Below are 23430 nucleotides of genomic sequence, written 5' to 3'. Positions count from 1 at the left end.
TAAGATTTATTCCAAATTTTAATCATAATCATGAATTATTGCGGATGCTGGAATTTAGGCTCTCCAATAAAAACATAGACGAGAAATTAGATCGATCACATTGGTAATAACAGATTTAGTAAATTATTGGGCACGCGCCACGAGTCCTTTCCTGACCCAACGGGCTTCTAAGCCCCACCGGACAAGTACTGATGACCCTTCGCAAGCGGACGTGCCAAGGCGTGCCGATTTCCCGGACGGATCGCCCCTCAACAAAACCTCCACCTTGCATAAATCCATTATAGAGTGCAACAATATGACCGCTACTCAAAAATCAAGTGCCCATTGGTCCTAACAGGTGCCACCCATCCCAACAAAACCGGAAGAATTACCAAAAAAAGTTCTGAACATATTATAATTGTGCCAATTCAGTTATAAACTTTTTTTTTTAGCCAATTTAGTCATAAACCTTTTCAAATTGTGCCAATTCAGTCCATTTGGCCAAAATTGACTGACCGGAGCTGACATGGATGCCGATGGGGGATAGCTAGCTGGCAAGATAATTTTTTAATATTTTTTTCGAAATTTTAAATTTTTAAAATTTTTTTAAAATTTTTTTATTTCTTTTTCACCTTCTTCTTCCTCTGGCCGACGAGGGTCGCCCTTGCTGGCCGGAGCCTCACTGCCACCGCGAGGGCGAGGCCCCACTAGATTTGGTGAGCTCAGCCCTCACCAAGGCCGGGCGAGGCCGAGCCTCGCCGGATTCAGTGAGCTCGGCCCTCGCCAAGGCTGGGTGACGCTGTCGTTGCCAAAGGCTGCGGCGGAGGCGGGGAGGGAGAGGATGAGGAGGAGGAGGAGGAGGAGGCGGTAGAGCGGTTGCGAAGAGGGGCGCTGCGGCTGTGGGGGTGGTGGCGGGAGAGCGAGGTGGGGGCGGAGATCTGTGTACAAGTGCGAGGATGATGGCGACGACAACAACAACGACGGGGATGTCGGGTTTCTCTAGCGCTGGAGCAACGCCCCCATCTTCGCAGCCGCTCCTCCGCCTCCTCCTCATCCTCTTCCTCCCCGCCTCCACCGCAGCCCTTGGCGAGGGCCGAGCTCGCCACATCCGGCGAGGCCTTACCCTCGCTAGTGGCCAGCGAGGCTGACCTCGCTGGCCCTCCCCTTCGGCCGGTGAGGGTGACCCTCGCCCATGGCCGGTGAGGCTGACCTCGCCGGCTCTCGCCTCTGGCCGGCGCCGGTCGGCCAGAGGAAGAAGAAGGTGAAAAAAGAAAAAGAAATAAAGAAATAAAAAATTCGAAAAAAAATATTAAAAAATTTTATCGCCGGCCGGCTGTCCCCTGCCGACGTCCACGTCAGCTCCAACCGGCCAATTTTGGTTGGATGGACTGAATTGATACAATTTAAAAATGTTTAAGATTAAATTGGCTAGAAAAAAAAGTTTATGACTGAATTGTCACAATTTCAATAGATTTAGGACTTTTTTGGTAATTCTCCCCAACAAAACCACCACCTGTCACGGCAAAGTCACCACATATTTAACCAATCCACCACCCGTTTAAACCAAACAACCACATGTGAGCGACTGCTTACTGTTCGGGGTACTCCCATAAGTAAGTACTAACCAAGGGACTCAGGTAAAGTTTTTGGACCTTTAACTTATTTTCTCCATTTTCGTTCACTTACTAACTTGTGCATTGGAGGACAATCCAGGTCAAGGATCCGGATGCCTTAGCTTGTAGAAGCTAAGGCATGTCCTAGTAGAAGCTTCGACGGACTCTTAAGACGGGATCGTGCATTAACACACATATTAAGAGCATCGAATAGGCTAAGGTAGCTAGGTTTGGCCATTCTCCTTTCCCCCAATCAATTACAGAAATCACGTAATCACCCTTCCTTCCACAAACATCACTAGCTTTTCAAGAAATAACAACAATAAGAGCAATCAAGATCCTACACTATTGGGAAAATTTTGATTGCTAATTAAGATAGAGCGGTAATTTATAGATTTTCGATACTTTGATGTGTGATGATGATCATAGTTTTTAAGATATGATGTGTCTCACTATTGTTATTTTTAGGTTTAGAACAAATATATCTTTAGGAAATACCAAAGTCATAGAGAAAAAACAGTTTAGTTATTACTCAATTTCTCTCTTAATTTTTCATCTTTAATATGTTGTTGAACATGTGTGAAAAAAGAGAAGAAGAGAGAATGTTGTGAAGAAGACAGAGTGGATAATTGTCCAAATAATTCTAATCATATTGTACTTTTGCCTATTCCATTTTAAAATTTTTAATAATTTGTCAATTAAATCAATCTGATTGATTTTAGCTAAAAATTGTTGAAGTGGGCATTAGCCATTGTACGTGGCATGACCGGTATTGACGTGGATAATTTTTATAATTTTTAAAAATAGCGAATTTCATTATTATATTTTTCGTCTTTTATTTTTTTGCCTAACAAGTCTAGCGAGGGTCACTAGCTGATTATAGGCAAGGGTCCGCAACCCTCGTCGGCCCTTGCTGGACTTGGAAAAAAAAAAGGAAAAGAAAGAAACAAAAAGTAAAAATAAAAAAATAAAATCAATTTTAAAAAATCAATTTTAAAAAAATTCTAAAAAATTGTTCACATTATTTCATCTTATGTGGTACTAATAACATTTATGTTAGCGATTTTTGGTTAAAATTCGTGAGATTGACTTAGCTAGCAAATTATCAAAAGATTATGACTTAATTGGCAAAATTCAAGATCTAGGACTAAATTAGTAAAAATAAAATGGATTTAAGATTATTTGGACAATTTTTCCCAAGAGAGTTATGAAGGAGAGAATATTGTTATTGTTGCTTTGAACAATTATGTTTTTTTTTTTTTTTTTTTTTTTTTGGTCAGTTTGAACAATTATGTTGAACAACGTATAATTTGGTCTTTTTCACAAACAGCTATACAACACATCTTTTAGAAATAAGTACTTTATCGGAACTATCATCACCTTTCATAATCAACCATCACTTCTCTTTACGTCAATAATCACATCTTTTCATGTCCAACAATCACTTATTTTTATGCTAGAAAACTATTTCAACATATACAGTCACGTGATGGCTGATGAATGAAGTTGGGTTTTGTTAATATCCTCCTAGCTTTACCTCAGTTAGCTCTGTTCAAGGTTTGGGATGGTACAAGTTAGGCGCACTAGCAACTTTTTTCCTCTATTTGCTTTTGTTCGCTTCCCTTTTTGATTTTCTAAAGTGATTCCACTCACCGCCAACGCCAGTACAGGTTTGGACAATCAAGACAGCGAGATGTTTCGTGATATTCATTCGATAGTTTCATGGTTGCCCTTTTTCAAAGCCCTAGCTATCAGCAAAATGAGATAGGCTTGACTCATGTAGTCCACATATTCGGCACGATGAACAATGCGTGCGAAAGAATACAGGTTTACGTCATAACTATAGGATGAAATGCGCTTAGTTATTAAAGACCAAATGTGTAAATAAAGCACTTCTCACAAGATTCAGGGGAAAAGTGTTAAAAAAGTCCTAAACCTTTTGCATTTGTACCAATTTAGTCCTAAACTTTTTTTTGGTACCAATTAAGTCATAAACCTTTTTACGTTTGTCAATTCAGTCCTTTTCGGTCAATTTTGGCCGGATTTTGCTTACTGGACGCCGGCCGGTTGACGTGATGTAATTGGCACTGTTGTGAACAACTTTTAATAATATTTTAATATTTTAGAATTTTTTATATTTTATATTTTTTCCTTCTCCTCCTTTTCCTCTAATTGGTTGCCGAACTTCGGCAATCGGCCAGAGGTGACGGCTGGCAAGGTTGAGGTCGACCTAGCCAGTCAGCTTCACAATGGATGCGAGGGCGGCCTCGCGCTGGGCGGCAAGAGTGAGCCTTGCCCGCCGGCACAAGGCCACCCTCAAGGCCTAGGCGACGAGGGCGAGCCTCACCACCTGCGCGAGGCCGCCCTCGAGGCTTGGGCGGCGAGGCGAGGGCGAGCCTTGCCGCCCCAAGCACGAGGCTGCCCTTGCAGCCACTAGCAAGGTGGCCGGCAAGGTCGATCCGGTGACCGGCTGGAGGAGGAAGGAGGAAAAGGAAAAAAGAAAATTTTAAATTTTAAAAATTAAAAAAAAAAAAAAAAGAAATTCAAAAATATTAAAATATTATTAAAAATTATTCACATTAGTGTTGATCAAGTTAGATAAGTCAGCCGACGTTCAGTCAGCAAAATTCGGCAAAAATTGGTTGGAAATGATTGAATTGGTACAACATAAAAATATTTAGGACTTAATTGGCACAAAAGAATGTTTAGGACTAAATTGGCATAAATACAAAATGTTTATGACTTTTTTTAACACTTTTCCCTGAGATTCGGCCCCTTGCCATCAAGTGCAACTAATCACATGTTTGGACTTCACCCAATGGGGTACAGACTCTTATATACCACAAGATTCACGGATGTTTCGTATATTTCATGAGTTCAAGGTATAATTTGCCTATCTGAGGGAGTTTACATATTGGTTTAGTTTGCGACCACCTTCCATGAGAAAGAAAAATAATTTCTCTGCGGCACTAATCAAGATACAACTATGTATGCATTTAGAATATCTTAGAACTTTTGACTTGAAGTGCATTTATGACATTGCACTCTACAACATGAATGTTGGACTGATGGTGAGTGATGCATGAGAGATGACATTCTCTACAACCAAACATCGGATACTTCCAAAATGCCAAGAACAACCAGTACAAGCACGCGGGCGTTCATCGTATTTGCACATTTTATTTAAGTAGTCATTAGAATTTCATAAATATTTTTATTTTTATTTTTTTTTGTACTGGAGGAACCGGCTTGTAGCCGACAGAATTTCATAAATATTTGTTGCTTGTAATCAACAAATTCATTATAAACTAGAGAGTGTATTGTCCATTTTGTATGAATGAAGTTACATAGACCTCATACTAATTTATCTAACTCGCAGGTCCTTGATAAGTGAATTCAAGAGGATCTCATATGTTGCATCCGCTAAGTTAAATTGATAAGTCAATCTAACTTCTACTCCAACCAGGAAAAAATGAAGAAGAAAAGAACTAACTGTAGAAGAAGAAAAGAGCTAACTGTTACAACGGGTTCAATATAGTTCATTTCAATATTGCCGACGTATTCACTTGATGAATTCAACACCACAAGAACCTGCGGATTTATGGACAAATTTAAAATGTAGAGTAGGTCCATCAATAGGCATAAATAAGCACAAACCGTAATATTAATTAAACATCATCGAGAAGAATTAGATACCTTTAAAAAATGAAGATGAGATCATGTCCAACATTGAATAGATTCTATTGCCAATATCAGTTCAGATGATCGTATTTTTCACACTACAAAAGAAAATAAGAGCTAAGGCAAGGAAACGGGTCCATTTTTGTTGCTTACGCAAAAGTTCACCCTTACCTAAGGCGATGAAAACAAATTTGCGGCGTTTGCCTCATTGGCTTTGCTTAAGATGATCAAAAAAATTGTCGCCTTTGTACCGAAGGCGACAAAATTATTTTTTGTCACCATAAATTGGCCAAGACCTAATGAACATGTAACACTTGTCGTGTTTGTTGAGTTTACGGTGATAAAAATTGATAGCCTTAAGTCAGTTTTTAAGCTAAATTGGCACCGAAGGTGGTCACAACCTTGTTAACTTTTGGCAAATTTCAATCGCGCTAGGTTTATTCTTTGGACTTGGCATGCCTATGAATAGGGAAAAGTACAAAAATAGTCCTAAATATTTTATATTTATACCAATTCAGTCCTAAACTTTTTCACATTAGTACCAATTCAATCCATCTGACTAATTTAAGCCGGAAATTGCTGATGTGACCACCGGCGGTCTTATGTGGCGCCACGTGGACAAATTTTATAATTTTTTATATTTTTTTCAGATTTTTTAAATTTTTTTAAATTTTTTTTCATTTTTTTCTCTTTACCCCTTGGTTGGTGAGGTCGCCGGCTGGCCAACCATTGCCGGCCATTGGTGAGGGCCGCCACGCCCTTGCCGGACACAAGTGAGGGCATCGGCCCCGCCTAGATCCAAGCGAGGGCTGATACCCTCGCCCGTTGGCCGGTGAGGACCTCTGTGCCCTCGTCGGACACAGGCGAGGGCATAGCAGCCCTCGCTCGTGGCGGGCGAGGGTGCGGTGGCCCTCGCCCAAATCCAAGCGAGGGCCATGGCGGCCTTGCTTGTGGCATTGTGCCCTCGCTTGTGGCTGACAAGGGCACAGAGGCCCTCATCGACCAACGAGTGAGGGTTTCGACCCCTCACCTGGATATGGGTGGGGGCTGACGCCCTCACTTGTGGCTGGCGAGAGCGTGGCAGCCCTCGCTAGTGGCCGGCGAGGGCGCAAGGCCCCTCGCCCCGACTAGCCTGCGGTCGGCGATGGTTGACCAATTGGTGAGGTGTAAGGAGAAAAGAAAAGAAAAAGAAAAAAAAAAAAAAAGGAAAAAAAATAAAAAAAAAAAATAATTTTAAAAATCTGAAAAAAAAATATAAAAATATATAAAATTTATCCATGTGGTGCCACATAAGACCGCTGGCGGCCACGTTAGCAATTTCCAACTTAAATTAGCCAGATGGACCGAATTAGTCAAATGTAAAAAGGTTTAGAACTAAAATGATCCAATTAAAAAGTTTAGGATTGAATTGGTATCAATACAAAAGGTTTAGGACTATTTTGGTACTTTTCCCCCTATGAATATTTACCAAATAACCTTTTTGTCGCAACCAAAGATTTTGGTCGCAAAAAGCTAGAAATTGGTGAAAATGTTTTGCGACAAGTAGTTTTGGTTGCAAGAAATTGGTCGCCAAAGGCTATCTTCACGGTCTTTGGCGACCAAACTGAACATTTGATATCCAGAGAATGCCTCCCACGACCAGATATTATTCGCCGAAGAAAACTGGGAAGAACATCCCAGTATTTTCCGGCGGCCAAATGTTTGGTTGCCAGGGACCTTCTTTGGAGACTAAAGCCCTGGTCGCTAGAAATGTAGTCGAAACTATTACTTCTAGCGACAATATGTTTACAATGTCCGGCCCGTTTATATTTCAATCCTCATCCTATAAACCCGTTTTGCAATTAACTACAGCAGAATCTGCTGTCTCACAGCACTCGTTTAAATGCATAAATTTGTCCATAACATCGAAATAGAAATCCAATACAACTTATTCACATCACAAGCATAACAAATCCATTATATCATTATAAAAGAAAGTGAATATATCATTTCAATACTACACGCATTGTCCATCGTGCCGGAGGGAGGGACGTTGACATCTTGAAATGATCACTTACAAATCCACAGTTTGTATCTTCTACATCATATCTCTCTATTGAGGTTGTCCAATATCGATGGTGGAAAAAACAGGTGATTGGTTTATTAGTATGAAGAAAAAATCTTATCTTCTAAACTAGTTTTTGGGAGTGAGAGGGGCCCAAAACCACCCAACATTGGTATTAGAGTTCGGTTGCTAATAAGTTTGGACCCAACAATCACGAGAAAGTTACAATTTATTGCAGTTCCGACCCAAATTTGATGTGTGAAGGAGAGATTATTAAAGTTGTCTTATAATAATTGTGAAAGGGGTTAATGGTCGCTTCATAAGCATAAGGGAAAGTCTTACTTTTGAGCTAGTTTTTAGGATGAGAGAAGCCCAAGACTACTCGGTACTCTCAAGATGCGTTTGGTAATGATTACGTTCCCGGGAACAGATTCTTATAAAAAATGATTATTTTTTATTCTGTTTCTTAGAACAATTTTTGAGCAAAAGAACGTTTTTGGTAATTGTATAAAATTTCTGATTATGGGATAAAAAAAGAACAAAAATGCGTTTGGTAACTACATAAAATTTCTATTCCAATTCTAAAATTTTATCAAATTATAGAAATTATATTGATTAATTATATTTATACTAAGTAATAAATATATTAACTAATCAAATTTTTATTAAATAGTAAATAATAAACTATAGTATAAACTATTTTACCAAAAAAAAAAACTATACTATAAACTGTAAATATAAATACTAAATAATAAATTAAAATAAAAAATAAATATGTAATTTATAAATAACAAATTTTCAATTCATACTTTGAATCATTTTTTTTATTTTTTAAATAAATTTATTAATTTTTTCCTTTTCTTTTTTTTTTTTTTTTTTTTTCCTTTCTTCCTCCCCTTCTTCTTCTTCTTCTTCTTCCTCAAGGTGGCCGGTCGCTAGCCTTGGGACGATCGACAACTAGCAAAACAAGGGCTAGTGACCTCACCGGACCATCGCCGGCCCTCGGCCGAGCCTTATCGATGGCCAGGCAGCCTCGCCGGGACTGGGTGAGGCTCGCCTGGCCATTGGCAAGGCTAGGTGAGCCTCGCTGGGGCTAGGCGAGGCCTGTTGGCCACCGGCGAGGCTTGGTCTCGCCAAATCGCAAGGCACGCCGAGCCCCGCCGAGGCTTGGCCTCGCCGGTGGCTAGGTGGGCTTCATCGATGGCTGGGCTTGCCTTCAGCGAGCTCGCTAGAATGGTTGTCGACAACCAGCGATAATGGGCAGCGGACGGCAGACAGTGGCGGACGTGGTGGTGGCGGTATATGAAGAAGAATAAAAAAGGAAGAAGAAGAAGAAGAAGAAGAAATGGAAGAAGAAGAGAATATGGGCTTGATTCTTAAATTTGTTTTTGGGAACAAGAATCAACTTTTTTTTTATTCTGTTCCAAATCTACTTCCGGGAACAAGAAAATAGAAATTTGTTCCCTGGAACAAAAATTTTACCAAACACGATTTTATTTCCAAACTACTCCCGGGAACAAAAAATCAGAATCATGCATTATTTGGATGGTTACCAAACAGACCCTCAACATTCTATGCAGAGTCCAGCTGCTTCTCCTTAGCCTCCATTGTCAGGGAACAAATCCAATCAGTCCACGCCATACATCCCAAATTTCTCAGCAAACTCTTGCATGAAAAAAGTAATTGTGTGTGCCTCGATAATTTTCAGCTCAACTCTCATGTCGTGCAACTCGTGTTGCGTAGCTTCGTTTTCATTTTAGTCAGCTCATCCACTACACCTTGATTGGTGCACGAACCCCACCAACCTAAGGACATTGAACACTTATGGTGATGTCTGACCTGAAAGTGCTAGTACGAACACCTAGAGGAGGGTGAATAGGTGTTTAAAAGAAGTCTTGACAAATAAATGCGGAATAAAATAAATTTCGAGCAAAGTTTGAATAAGGATTAGAGTTTGATAAACGAGCTACCAGCCTTCAAATAGATGTTCAGAATCTGTTATGCGATAAAATAGACTTCTGAAATAACCTGTAAGTATACAACAGACTTAAATATGAAGAGTTTAGGAAAGAGAATGTTGCACACGGAATTTATAGTAGTTCGACTTAGATCAAGCCTATGTCCACTCTCTTATGCTAACAACCTTTTAGCTAGATTCCATTATGCGATCAACAAGAAATTACAACTTTAAGTGCAAACACTCAGTGGTAGATCACACTATCTCACTAAGTTACTCTTTTGATATTTCTCTCACGATTGCAAACGTTTAAGCTCACGAGAGACAAGTGTATAATCAAAGTTTGCTCAGATTTTGGAATTATAAATTATATGTTCCGTCTCTTACTTGCTCATCGGTCCTTGATCTTCTTAAATACCCATCCACTTCCAAACTAGCCGTTTGACAGTATCTAGAGGATCGTCTTCCAATATATCCATTGGACAGATTTGTACCTAGAATATTTAGTAGCCGTTAAGTGACAGAAGTAGAATCTCAAATTCATTCCAATTGCCCATACAAATAGAATCTTGATTTCTATAAGTAAAGCTTCTTCGTATAGAAAGTTATTGTCTTCAATATCCAATCGTCAATCAATTAGATTGAGTTAATCAAATCTATCTTGATGTACAATTCAAACCAGATCACTATCTGTTATATGTTTGGGGCTTACGTTACGTTATGTCAAGTTGTCTCATTCTGAACATGCTTTGTTCTGAATTTGCTACTTTCTAAACTTGTGTCTCGTTCTGATCTTGTCACGTTTTGGACTTGTGTCTCGTTCTGTATATAAAGTCTGAGAGAGTTCTGTTAAAAGTAAAATCCGATTGTTTTCCATTTGAAGTAGAATATGAGTGCCTTTCGTCTGAAATAGACTTTACAATATGAACGTAAGTCTAAATATATTCTACTTCTGAACATATATAGCCTTAAGGTTTGGACACAGTTTGAATAAGTTCACCTTCAGCATAGAGTCTATCTTCTGGTTCTTTCAAGTATAGACTTTGACAATATCATTTATATGTTCTATCATCTACATAGTCTGTTACTCAACTATTAAACACATTAATAGCCTTTGATTTATTTTGTCATCTTCAAAACATCATAAGGGATTTCCCTAACAATCTCTCCTTTTGATGATGACAAAACAATATTTGAATATGCAGATGTGTAAATATGCTTTTAAAGATAATAATAACAATCTTAAGCACATAAATAGTCTTTAAATATGAGTATTCAAAGAATGTAATTCAAATGAAAAATATAGCAGAATATAGCAAATAGATTGAGCATAACAATATATAAAAAAAAAATCACAACTCAATATTATGCAATAAATAATATCAACCAATCAACACATATGCATATTTATATTCTCTCCCCCCTTTGTCATAATCAAAAAGCGATAACAATGGAAATAGTATCACATAGAGAATATAAAACAACAACAAATATGTCTTACATGAAACATAATTTCCAAAAATCAGTTTTTATAAAGTAAATCGAATATTAAAGATATGCAATATAACTCACTTCGATCATATATATTAGCAAAAATCATGGATGTATTATAAAATTCACTTACTATTTTCCTTCCTTCCATAAAAATCAAGATTACGATCAATTCAAAAAGATTTTTCCATAATTGAACAATGTTCCCCCTCAATTTGTTGCTTTTTTGAGATGATCACGATTATTTTCCTTTCTTTTTTATTCACATTATCCTCCATTGATTAAAGATGATTATTCACAATCTTCACCTGAGATACCTTTCCGATTGCACCAAAAATCTGCGTAGATTCGCGATCTTTCTTCCCTTATAGAATTTTTTGCAATCAACTTATTTCCTTTTTTGTATCCATCAATTTGGATCCATCCATTTTGTTAGAGAAAAATATAAAATCTTCATAGATAATCAAATATTCTTTTTTAATTCATCATAATAAAATATTTAAGGGAGAATAAATTAATATAACGTAAAATAGATTTTCACTTTGCAAAATATGACAAAATCTGAGAGCATAAAATCAATCCAAATAAACTCGATTGTCTCTAAGCAAGATATCAAAATTAATCACACAATTCTTTTTTCAATAAAAAAATCATAGAATACAATCATAATGAAATCTGAATCAACTGAGGCACAAAGAGAATATAAGTATAATGAGAATTTTTAAATTTTGTACTTAAACCAAATTGAGAAAAAAAATATATACATTCCTTACCAAATTCTCTTTCTTTTCTTCCTTTATTTCCTACAAAAACAACTAACCTTTTATTTTGTACCCATATTTTCTTAGGTCCATGAGAGTTAGTAGAGTATGTTATTTTTACCCAATTTTTCTTAACAGGTCTTTAGACTTTAGGACATTCTTTCTCAAAGTGTTCTGAGACTCCACAAGTTGAACACTTGAGGGTATTTTGACCAACATGTTTCGTAAACATTCTTTGAAAATGCTTCTTGTACGCAAGTCTAGGAGGTCTTTGTCTAAGTCTCTCTTTGACTTTAGGAAAATTTATTAGAGAATCACCTTCCTTATTAAAACCAAGTCCCAACTTATTATAGTAAGGTACTTGTATGGAAAGGATATGCTCTAATGTTTTTAAATCATTTGAAAATTTTGTCAAAATATTTAAAATTTCATTTTTTAAAGAATCATTTTCTTTGACAAATAAATCTCACTTTCTTTTGTTTGTAGAAAATATTTTTGCAAAATTTCAAACTTTTCTTTTCGAGAAAGATCCTATTGCCTAAGCCATAAATTCTCATTTTTTAGTTTGGAGATCCTTTTAAAAGAAGATTTGAGATTTAAGCAAAGCTTATTTATATACTTTGATACTTTGATAAGAATTTTTAAATGGCTTACCTCGATTTCCTCATCGGATTCTAAATCCGTGTCTAAGTCAAACTCTGATTCTGAGTCTGATTTTGATTCCGAATTTGAGTATGAGTCTGAATGTGCCATCAAGCATACATTTCCTTGCTCATCATCTTCTTTCATGGTCCTTTTTGTCCATTCTACTTGTATTGTCCTCTTCCACTGAATTTCCTTCCTTTTCTATTCAGCTTTTTGAATTTCTTGATCATAAAAGTAAGTTCTTCATCGTCCATGTCATTTTCTGAGTCTGTATTTAAAGCGATGGACTTCTTACCTTTGGGATCTTCGTCGTTGATTTGTTCCACTTCATAAGATTAAAGAGTGTTAATAAGTTCATCAACGGAGAGTGGCATAATCCTCTGAGTCTCTTGGATTGAGGTCTTGACATGGTCTCAATCTTTTGAGAGACCTCGCAAAAGTTTGTTGACCTTCATTGGGGAAGAAATTAGATGACCTTGATACGCCAAATCGTTTACAATTTCTGTAAAATAACTGAATATATCTCCAATCAACTCTCCTGACTTCATCTTGAAGGATTTAAATTGGCCAAGCAGGAAATTTACTCTTGTCTCTTTTACACGATCAGTCCCTTCATAAGTAACATGAAGTCTATCCTAAACTTCTTTAGATGTTTCACGTGAAGAGATTTTATTATACTCAGTAAGAGATAAGGCGCAATATAAAGAATAAATGGCTTTTGCATCAAGAGCTTCTCTTTTGGACAACTCCATCCGAGACATAGGAGTAGGGGGTTTGCTTTCTTTGTCTTTGCCAATTTGATTTGATATAGACGCAGCAGTGAAATTGATTCATTTTTCCACCAAGAGATCTTTGGATCTTAGGAATGTCTTTATTTTGTTTTTCCAAACGTTGTATTCATTTCCATCAAAATAGGGTGGTCTGGTGTTGCTTTGCCCTTCCATAAGTCCTGGTGCCAAGATGCTAGCCATAGAAGATCTTTAGTTCAAAAGTAAAAACACTTTAATAAAATGAGCACTTGGCTCTCTTACCAATTGAAAGTGCTAGTACGAACACTTAGAGGGGTGTGAATATGTGTTTAAAATAAGTCTTGACAAATAAATGCGGAATAAAAAAATTTCGAGTAAAGTTTGAATAAGGATCAAAGTCTGACAAATGAGCTACTAGACTTCTAGTAGATGGTCGAATCTGTTATGTGATTGAACAAACTTCTGAAATAACTTGTAAGTATACAACGGACTTAAATATGAAGAGTTAACGAAAGAGAATGTTGCACACAAAATTTATAGTGGTTCACCTTAGATCAAGCCTACGTCCACTCTTCCACGTTAATAGCATTTTGGCTGGATTCCACTATGCGATTAACAAGATATTACAATGAGTGCAAACATTCAGTGGTAGATCACACTATCTCACTAAGTCACTCTTTTGATATTTCTCTCACGATCACAAACGTTTAAGCTCACGAGAGACAAGTGTATGATCAAAGTTCGCTTGGACTTTGGAATTATAAATTCTATGCTCCATCTCTTACTTGCTCATCGGGCCTTGATCTCCTTAAATACTCATCCACTTCCAAACTAGTCATTGGACAGTATCTAGAAGATCGTCTTCCAATATACCCATTGGACAGATCTGTATCTAGAAAATTTAGTAGCCATTGAGTGACAGAAATAGAATCCAAAATTGATTATAATTGCCCATACAAAAATAATTTTGGTATCCATAAGTAAAGCTTTTTCATATAGAAATTTCTTGTCTTCAATATCTAATCGACAATTAATTAGACTAAGTTAATCAAATCTATCTTGATGTAGAATCCAAATCAGATCACTAGCCATTATATATTTGAGGCTTATGTTATGTTTTGTCAAGTTGTCTCTTGTTTTGAACATGCTTCGTTCTAAATTTGTTACGTTTTGAACTTGTGTCTTGTTCTAGATCTTGTCACGTTCTGGACTTGTGTCTCATTCTGTATGTAAAGTCTGAGAATGTTCTGTCGAAAATAAAGTCTGATTGTCTTCCGTCTGAAATAGAGATTAAGTGTCTTCCGTTTGAAATAGACTTTATAATTTAGACGTAAGTCTGAACATATTCTGTTTCTGAACATATTTAGCCTTAAGGTCTGGACACAGGCTGAATAAGTTTAGTTTCAGTATAGAGTCCATCTTCTGGTTCTTTCAAGTATAGATTTTGACAATATCATTCATGTTCTATCATCTGCATAGTCTGTTACTCAATCATTAAACATGTTAATGGCCTTTGATTTATTTTGTCATCTTCAAAACATCATAAAGGATTTCCCTAACACGGCCAAGCACATTCTCCATGATGACCACATCACCCGTATCTTCCGCCTCTTGCGTTTTAGGATGGAACTCTGCTCCTACACAAAATACTATCTCCACTTAGTCAACATATAATACTGTGGGATGAAAGTCGGCGGAAGACGACTTACCTCTTTCTGATGCGCAATGAACAATTTATTTGAGAACGAACGTTGAATTGCGGATGAATGACGAACAATATTACTTCACGTTGGTCTGAATGCAATCATGAGGAAAACATTCAATTTCCATAGCATAAATGCCAATTGTATTCGTAAATGAGGAATTGAATGTCTTATTTTTCTTTGATGGAAATGGGACAAGTAAATGGAGAACAATTTCTTTATGAGCGTATGTTCTACCAACCGTACCAACAGTTATTTTTAGAAGATTTTTATACAACTCCCTCATACTCTTTCAAAGGGTGTCTTTCTATCATAACTTATCAAGACAAAATGGTGCATTCTAATCGCACCCCATCATGGACGTATTAATAAAGTACTACAATTACATAAGTATGAAAGTTGAGAGCATGTAATAATAGCATATTATTTTACGTAGTTTTGTTCCTTTTATTGAAAAATCCACTTTCCCTCATGTGTCGTGTAGCCTTTCTTACAATCCTCAATCAAACTAAGCCCCTACAAATAAACTATGAATTACGTACGTGACATTTGATATTGATTTACCATCCCTTCACTAGTTTCTGCGAACGGTTGCCTCCCCAGTCTATGCACAACATCTAGTCTAGCATAGCCCAATTTGCAAGATCGCTTCTACATTAAATAACAAATTCGGTTGATGTTTAAATTCGATGACCTAAGATATAATAATTTATTAAAAGATGAATATCTCATTGCTTAAAAGCTACATGTCATGACCCTTCCGAGGTGAATTGCGAGGGAGTTTAATGGATTGTTAAGTGAGCACGAGTAACCCTCTTGCAAGATGGCGCTTAGGCTTCACATGGACTTTTCCAATCCGTACAGACTGGGCAAGTTGGTTTCTCATTATTAGAATTTAGATTTTAATTATATGGGTGTTATAATTTACAAACTACGCTCACTTAAATTCAATAAATTTTTTGTTGATCACTTAAGTGTTATATAACTTTTAAATATTCACCACAAGTGCTATGTTATATCAGATTTTTTGCACTTGAGTGAATGTTATTAAAAAGTTAAGGCATTCAAGTAATAAATTGAAAGTTGTAATACTCAAGTGAAAGTTTTTTTAGAAGTCATAACACATTAAAGTAGTCAAAAAAAAAGTCATAGCATTCATGTAAGTGCTGTATTAAAGTTATGGTACTTGTAATATTTTTACCCCCTTACAAAATAATGTGGGAGCCTCATCTTTTGGTAGCAAGAGTTGAGCAACCCATGCCAATATTTGGAATAGGTGGTTGCACCTCTTATCCAGTGATCGACACACACATGCTCTTAAAATTCCATGCCCATCCCATGCCACATTAGCTGAGCTATAGTGTTAGTCAAGGCAAATAACTGAAAAACTTGATTAAACAAAGCTAAAGACATAAACGACTGAATTGTACAAAAGTAAGCTTAGAGAATCAATTCGTATAAGCAATACAATTTAGAGGATCAAAACCATACTTAATCAAAATAAAAAAAGAAGAAGTCAAAACAAGATAATGTGTGTCATGGGTATTGCCCAGTGAGATTTAAGTTGGTCAATACAAAAAAATTGGTCTAATTGAATTAAACAAGTAAAAGTAGCTTGCCTTATGTCAAACCCAATCTGAACTTCATCCATCCTTTTGCCACCACTAAACAACCCATACTCCCGACGCATACTCCATGATTTTGAGACCTCCAATACGATTATTCCTTTGGTCTATGCTCCAGGGGGAAGGAAGGGCCCCTTAAATATAGGGTCACCCCTACGTCCTTGTAATATGTTGAGAACCAAGTTGGTGAGTGGACTTCAGTTGGATCCTACTAGCCTTCCTTTTCTCTCCCGCAAGACATGGCATTGGAATCTTGAAGCAAAAGTCTTCTCAAAATCACAAACAAGATTCCTGATCGATCACCTTCAACATCCTCGATCCGCGTGACTCACGACAAGTTCAATCAGGCCTTTCATGTCTCCAGTTTTACTTTTTCACATTGCACAAGTTCAGAGATCCAATCAACGAGGCATGTAATGTAATCGCCTCCAAGATGATTTTGATTGTCGACCTAACAAGGACGTACGTAGCATTTATCCTCCATCTGGATATCGATACTCATTTTACTTGGAGGCCAAGAAAAATGACGTGGGAAGAAGTGCAAGAGAGAATCTCGTGCTTGTAATTGACGTGTGGGATATCGGGTTCAGCATCAATAGCTCAAATTAAAAAAAGAAAAAAAATATATCCGAAAAGTTCTAAATTTATTACACGTTTATCAATAGAATCTAAATATTTCAATTATACAAATTAATCACTAGGGCAACCCCAATGGTCATCTTTCCCACGTGGGAAAGGGAATGAGAGGTTAGAATGAGAATGATTTAGTTTTAGATGTAAATTTTTGACTCATATGTTTTGTAAAAAGACAAGGCAAAAATCTAATAATGAGAATTAAGAACAGTAATATAGTATGATTGATGCAATATATATATAAATCTCAAACCTTCAATTGAGTGACCAGAAATCGCCGATGTGGACAATTTTTTAAAATTTAAATTTTTTGGAAAATTTGAAAATTTTTATTTATTTATTATTTCTTTTTCCTTTCTTTTCTTTTCTTTTTTTTTTTCCCCACTCCAGCTTATGAGTTTGTCAACTGAAATTTATTTATTTATTTATTATTTCTTTTTTCTTTCTTTTCTTTTCTTTGTTTTTTTCCCCACTCCAGCTTATGAGGTTGTCAACTGACCTTTTCTAGCCACATGCACCTAGTCTAGGCAAGGGTGCCACAGGTTGGGCCTCTGTGCCCTCAACTTGTCGCAAGGGAGGCATTGGCCCCCCCCACCCAAATCCAAGTGAGGGCCTTGACGCCCTCACGTGGCTAGCAGAAGTCGGGCAATGACCTCACTGGCCAGAGTAGGAAACAGAACAAAGAAAGAAAAAAGAAAAAATAAAAAATTTCATAAAAATTAAAAATTATTAAAAATGATCTATTTCAAAATTTGAAAAAGGCTTACAACTCAATTAATACGATAAGAATGTCAAAAATCAACTATGACATGCAAAGAAAGTAGGTATTTATAATCTCATATTCCATTTTGGAGTAAACATTCATCCAGTGGTCAGCATCATCCTTGTACATATACCAAAGGATAGTAGAGGAGCAGAATATGTTCCATAAGAGAAACGAAGCAGTACAAGATTTTGAGAAATGAATACTCAGTGCCTTAAAGTTTTTAGTTGGTATAGATTTCCCGTAACTAGTACAAGAATGAAAAGGCATATAACATTTTGCATAAGTTGTTCTGTAAACTCCACAACTACCATGCTGTGGCAAATACCGCAAAGGCAAATGCAGCGGGCCAGCGGCTAGCAGTTTTTAGAATTCTAACTTATCCAGCTTGGAGGTACATACAAGTATTGGTACTTCATAGCACAATCCTGACGCGGCGCAACTACAGAACCACAACTTACAACAAACTAATACTCAGCCAGACAAAAAGCTGTAATTGTTGTCAATTCTTGTTCACATATCATAATCTTCTTGTCAAGTTGTGTTATTGAAGGTCGCTATATTTCATTGACTATGCTACATAACTCATGTACATCAAATTCATGTCATGTTAACTTCTAGTTTGCCACATTAACATGTTAATTCACGTTAGAATTGTCAAAATCTTAGTAATCCCAAGAGAGTGACAATAAATGTAGTGCCCATGCTTCGTCCACACCTACTCATATGTGTATCCTTTTCTGGAGTACATTTTAAACCTACCAAACTCACATTGCTCTTAACGCTACGTTCACAACAAGGCCACCTGAAAAATGCATGACCCGGTATCTCAGTAATGCTGGGTTTACAAAAGCATCTTTACATGCCTCTGATGGCTGTCTTGGTTGTGTATCTGAAATGAAGTCAGGTAAAGAAAAAGGGTGCCATAATACACATGCTTGAATATGCTCAATGGCACTTTACTCTTGATAGCACCCATCCTCTTGAAATCACCTCATGTATTTTTACTCTCCCCCAGGCGATTGTACAAGAAGATTGAATGGCTTATTCGGCGCCTGTATCTTCAACAGATTTCTTATATTCTGGCTTAAGCTCGTATGTACCCTGGTTTGCTCCCCTTTTGTTGTAGACACAAAGCTCATTTAGTATCTCTTTCAGGAATTGCTGCAATAAAACAGGAGAAAACACAAAATGGAGACCGTCACGCATTCTGCCCAGCTAAACAAGACCATGACTCGCATCAATACAAGTAATACAAGGGAAAAGACATTTCACCAAAATAGAAGTCCATTTAAAATGATAACCACATATGATAACTAAATAACGACATAAGATAACTAAATCATTATCTAACTTTGTCCGCAACATAAGATAATTGATCCATTGTTTTACTTTGCCCAGAAGATAAGATTACTGAATCATTGTTTTACTTTGTCTGCATGCAGGTAATGATATTGTAAAACAATATCAGAAAAAAATGAGCATACCGCAGGTTGATCAGTCTCCTGCACAAGTTGCTTTAGTGCCCAATTGGGTTGCCTTTCAAACAGCTTGAACATAATATCCTCCAACTCTCCTCTATCTCTTCGGGTTCTTTTCATGTCTGACTGCTTCACTGGTTGCGTTTTCTTCTTATCCTAGTTGATAATCCAAAAAGTTGAGCATTTGTATCAGGACCACCAAAATTACGCATTAGGATACAGAACATTGCTCATTTATTCACCATAACGCTACAAGGTCTTTCTACACGAGCACATCCATATCTTCATATTTTTAATTCAGTCGGATGAAGACAGCAACTAAAACAATAGCAGGAACTTGAATACCTTGGATGCAGACGAGACCAACCCTATGATACCAGGCAAAGGCCTCATGTGCGCTCCGCGATCATTGTTAATCACCTACACAAAAAATCAGAGTGATTGAAGCATAGAGACTTCCATAACAACCAAATATAATAGCAAATGCACTGAAATAACTAATTACAGGCAAATTCTACCTGTATTTGCCGATTTCTTATCATCGACTTATTTGTCCTTTCACGGCATAATTTTCCATACTCCTCAATGCTATCACTATTTGGTTTCATGTCAAATTTATGCTCCACTTTCCCTTCCACTGCAACCTTGCCTACAATATGCATTCAAGATCTTCAGAAGAAGCCAAACTTTTAATGGCTTAATCATTTAAAAAAGTGCAGTCTTTGAAAGCTCTAGAGCAGATTATACTCTTAAGTGCATCAAGATCATCAACAAACTTAATCGGTTTGCAACACTGCCCACTGCACAGAACAGAGCAACTTACAATGCCAAAATGTGATAGTAATTTCCTGAGCAAGCACATAAAGTCATACAAACCTTGTGATAAATTGCACATTCTTTAGGCATGTCCTCAACCTACGGATTACCGCCACCTCATAACTGTATGCAGAAGTCAAAAACTTTGCTGCTGACGACATGTGCTAAATCTAGATTTTTACACTTCCGCATCTTTAATTGAAAGAAGTTGGGCGAAGATTCATAATCTAAGTTGTGTGATAAGAGAATAGTATGTTCATGAGCATACACAGTCACCACTTCAAAGTGATAACTGAGTTAAACATGCTAATTCAAAGCGTACAGCTCAGAAAGAGCGAAGAAAATCATCTCCAAAGCCAAACTTATAACAAGACGGACATGGATTGAATCAGCTTACTTCAGAGCTTTAATTACTAGCAAGAGAAAATGCTACAAGTTTGGAATCATACTTTGAGTAGCCACTTAGATATGTTGTTGCATGCAACCCAACAACTTAGGGTACTTAAGGGTAGGGTTGAGCATATAGAACCCCCCCGAACCGGATTGAACTGACCAGTTTTGGGCTGTTCTAAGGGGGTGCCAATCCACTTCCAGATTCCATTTATGGAACCGGTGATTTTCAGTCTGGTTCCAGGGTAGGAATGAGACCAATTTAATTTATTTTTAATTATTTTTATTTCTTAAAGAAATAAAATTTAAACCTAAACCTAATCTCCTCTCACACCTCACTTCTTCTAGATGATGAAGCAAATCTTTGTTTCTTTGATATAGCTGCATGGATTCATCCAAGTTGCTCCTTTTGTCTCTTGCTTCTTCATTTATTATACTTTCTTTCTTTTCCTGCAAGGATTCACCAATTTTACTTCCCTCGCTTACTTGCACTGTCTTTAAATTTGTGAGTCAGTCATTTATGGAAAAGAATCCACCAAATGTCCTCCTCCCTTGTTCAAGGTGCTCCTACAATCAAGGCCCCATCATCTCTCAGTCTTCATTGCAAATCTTGGATGAAATCCCAATTTTGATTGCAATAGGGATTGGCAATTCAATTAATTTAAAACTTTCGGCCATGATAAGTGAATCCACCAGTTCCATTCCACTGCTCGGGGACCAGACCAGTCCAGCTCAGTTCCCAGTTCTCGAAATGAGGAACCGGTCCTCCTAGTCCGGTTTCCAGTTCCTAGGTGGGATCGGACTAGACCGGGAATTGATCACCCCTACTTAATAGGATGGCGGCCTAATAGATCAGCACTGAGCCAGTACATCAATCTTTCTCCCCTCTTACAAGTACCTAGAAGAACTCCCACTATATATAACAGTAACATGATAGCCATTCAGTGATGATAGATATCAGATACTCAGTTAAACCATTCTTGTTAAATTTGCAGCGACTCTAATCAACAAAAATTCAAATTCCAATATCCCAACATCAAGTGCAAGGGCAATTAGCCATTATAATATGTAAGCAAACACGAGGCACATGAAACAACAAGATGAAAAGCTTGGCATGTGTTATTTATACAAAAACATACAACTAAGCACATGGTAAATGACAGTGAGATTCATGGTGCTCACCATGACCTGATTCTGAGAACACAGACATTGGGACAATATCTTTAGACATATTCAAAGAATAACTTTTTGGAATATTCCCCGGCTCAGTGCTTGCCATCTCCATAGTGAACTGATTCACAATACACAAAGATAACATCAGAAATGCAGAGCAACGAGACGTCAGCAGCAGATGGCATATGCACAAAAGCTACACTAAGTAGAACCGATGCAGCTACGTCTTCAGCTACAAGCAAGTGCGCTCTCTCATGATGGTCGCCAAACAGAAAGGCATCTCAGAACAAAAGGAATTGTGCGAAATCAAACAATTATTCACATACAACCGGCCCTGTCCCAATGCCGTCTGTCGTGGTTTGGATAAGCAAGGACGAACAGGACACCACATCGCGAAATCACAAGTGCACATCCACTCGTGCCCTAATTCCGCAGATCAACTGGCCTTTTTCAACCGCACTTAATTAACATCTGAGCCTATAGTACCGGGCCACTCTCCAAATCATGAACTCCCTACTGCTCAAAATCAGAACAAGTTCGCAATTCGTATCCCCGGCGCCACTTCAAACGCTAGAATCTACAGAGGAGATCATAATCGAACTTACCCTGTAGCGTGAGCCCAGACTTGATTAAGTCCAACCGACTAGGAAGACAAGCGAAAAAGCGCGAATCGAAGCGAAAAACATATATGTATTTATAGAGAGAGAGAGAGTACCTGGAGGGAAGAAGGATTGTCAGGGGGTAGAAGAGGATCGAGAGAGAGGACGACCTTGGCGAGGGGATTGGGGTCTGAGGGAGGGTGAGCTTGCCACGACTTCGCCACCACCACCGGACACTTCATCAGCCACACCGATCTCTCCGCCTTCGCCGTCTCCACCTTGCTGCTTCCCTCGTCTTCCTCCATCCTCTCTCTCTCTCTCTCTCTCTCTTATTCACTTGGTCTCCTTATTTTCCTTCCGCTGTGGTGAGGCGGTGTCTGAACACAACTGCAATAAAGACCGGAGAAGACTGGACTGGGCCTGGGCCTCCAAGGGTACGTCCTTTTCAAGAAGACATTTCTCATTTCTTCTCCCCGGAAAACTCACGTCACGTCACGCTAACATGAACTTCCATCAATTTTACAATCGAGAAAAATAAAACTTTCTTTTTATTCAATCAAGTATCTCAATATTTAACATACCGGTTAACATGAGTCCTCTGTTTCTTTTTCTTTTCTTTTCACGGAGTCATCTGTTACTTATATTGTCTTATGGCCTCTCTCTACAAACATGTCTCGCTTACTCGATAAAAGTTAAACATAATTCACTACATGATTTTACTTATTCAATAAAATTTAAGTAATCTTAGGTACTAGATGATATAGGATATGTTTGGTTTAGCTTTTAAAAACCCATTGGACAAATGCAAAGTAATTTAACCAATGGCCTTTGGGTAAATGTAAATGCCGTTTGGTAAATTACGCTTTAAAAAACAACTTTGAGAGAAATGTCGTTTGGTAGAAAACACATTTGGTAAGTCATTTGGTCATTAATATTAGTTTTTTAATTTTTATTTGTTTAAAATTAAAAAAATCAAATATATAATTAAAAAAAAAAAAATTAAACGCTTCATTGGAAAAAAAAGAAAAAGACCAAACCCTTCATCAATCCAGTGAAGGCTATGGTTGCCAGAGGTTGCCTGAGCTCAGGCGACCCTCGATAAGGGTCACGTGACCTAGGCGAACATCGTTGAGGTCTCCCCACCCTAGGCAGCCCTTGCCTAGGTTGCGTGTTGCCTAGGACGCCTGAGGTCATATGACCGTTGACGGCCCTTGTTGTGGTCACGTGACCCTTAGTGGAGACCTCAACCGACAGCTGTTGGCAACCCAAATCTAGGTGTTGGCACCAAATCTTGGTCCCTAGCAGCCATAGTCCTCTGTCGGCCAAT

The 23430-nt window shown here is 37.7% G+C and overlaps 1 protein-coding gene across 2 annotated transcripts; it reads right to left on the bottom strand.

Moving 5' to 3' along the window:
• Positions 1-18307: 18307 nt before the first annotated feature.
• On the bottom strand, positions 18308-22466 carry LOC104448976 (transcription initiation factor IIF subunit beta). 2 transcript variants are annotated; one of them, XM_039315973.1, is made up of 6 exons: positions 22220-22466; positions 21520-21622; positions 19644-19774; positions 19471-19545; positions 19132-19281; positions 18308-18808 (listed from the first exon to the last, which is right to left on the bottom strand). In XM_039315973.1, the coding sequence occupies exons 1-6, from the start codon at positions 22406-22408 to the stop codon at positions 18689-18691; spliced, it is 768 nt and encodes a 255-aa protein (XP_039171907.1). In that variant the 5' UTR covers positions 22409-22466; the 3' UTR covers positions 18308-18688. The 2 variants fall into 2 exon arrangements, with proteins under 2 accessions (XP_039171907.1, XP_010061251.1); XM_010062949.3 differs by having other exon boundaries at positions 21514-21622; positions 22220-22465.
• Between the last annotated feature and the right edge of the window lie 964 nt (positions 22467-23430).

This window comes from Eucalyptus grandis, chromosome 6, assembly GCF_016545825.1.
Source record: "Eucalyptus grandis isolate ANBG69807.140 chromosome 6, ASM1654582v1, whole genome shotgun sequence".
Lineage (NCBI taxonomy): Eukaryota > Viridiplantae > Streptophyta > Magnoliopsida > Myrtales > Myrtaceae > Eucalyptus > Eucalyptus grandis.
This window is presented reverse-complemented; position numbering and strand designations above follow the sequence as displayed.

Bases quoted from the DNA above. Each gene is read 5' to 3' on its own strand.
- LOC104448976 (XM_010062949.3), bottom strand. From the start codon at position 22,408: ATGGAGGAAGACGAGGGAAGCAGCAAGGTGGAGACGGCGAAGGCGGAG. The intron at 21,623-22,219 runs GTACTCTCTCTC...ATTGTGAATCAG, and splicing joins ACAATCCTTCTTCCCTCCAG to TTCACTATGGAGATGGCAAG. The intron at 19,775-21,513 runs GTGAGCACCATG...TGCATATTGTAG, and splicing joins GTTCTCAGAATCAGGTCATG to GCAAGGTTGCAGTGGAAGGG.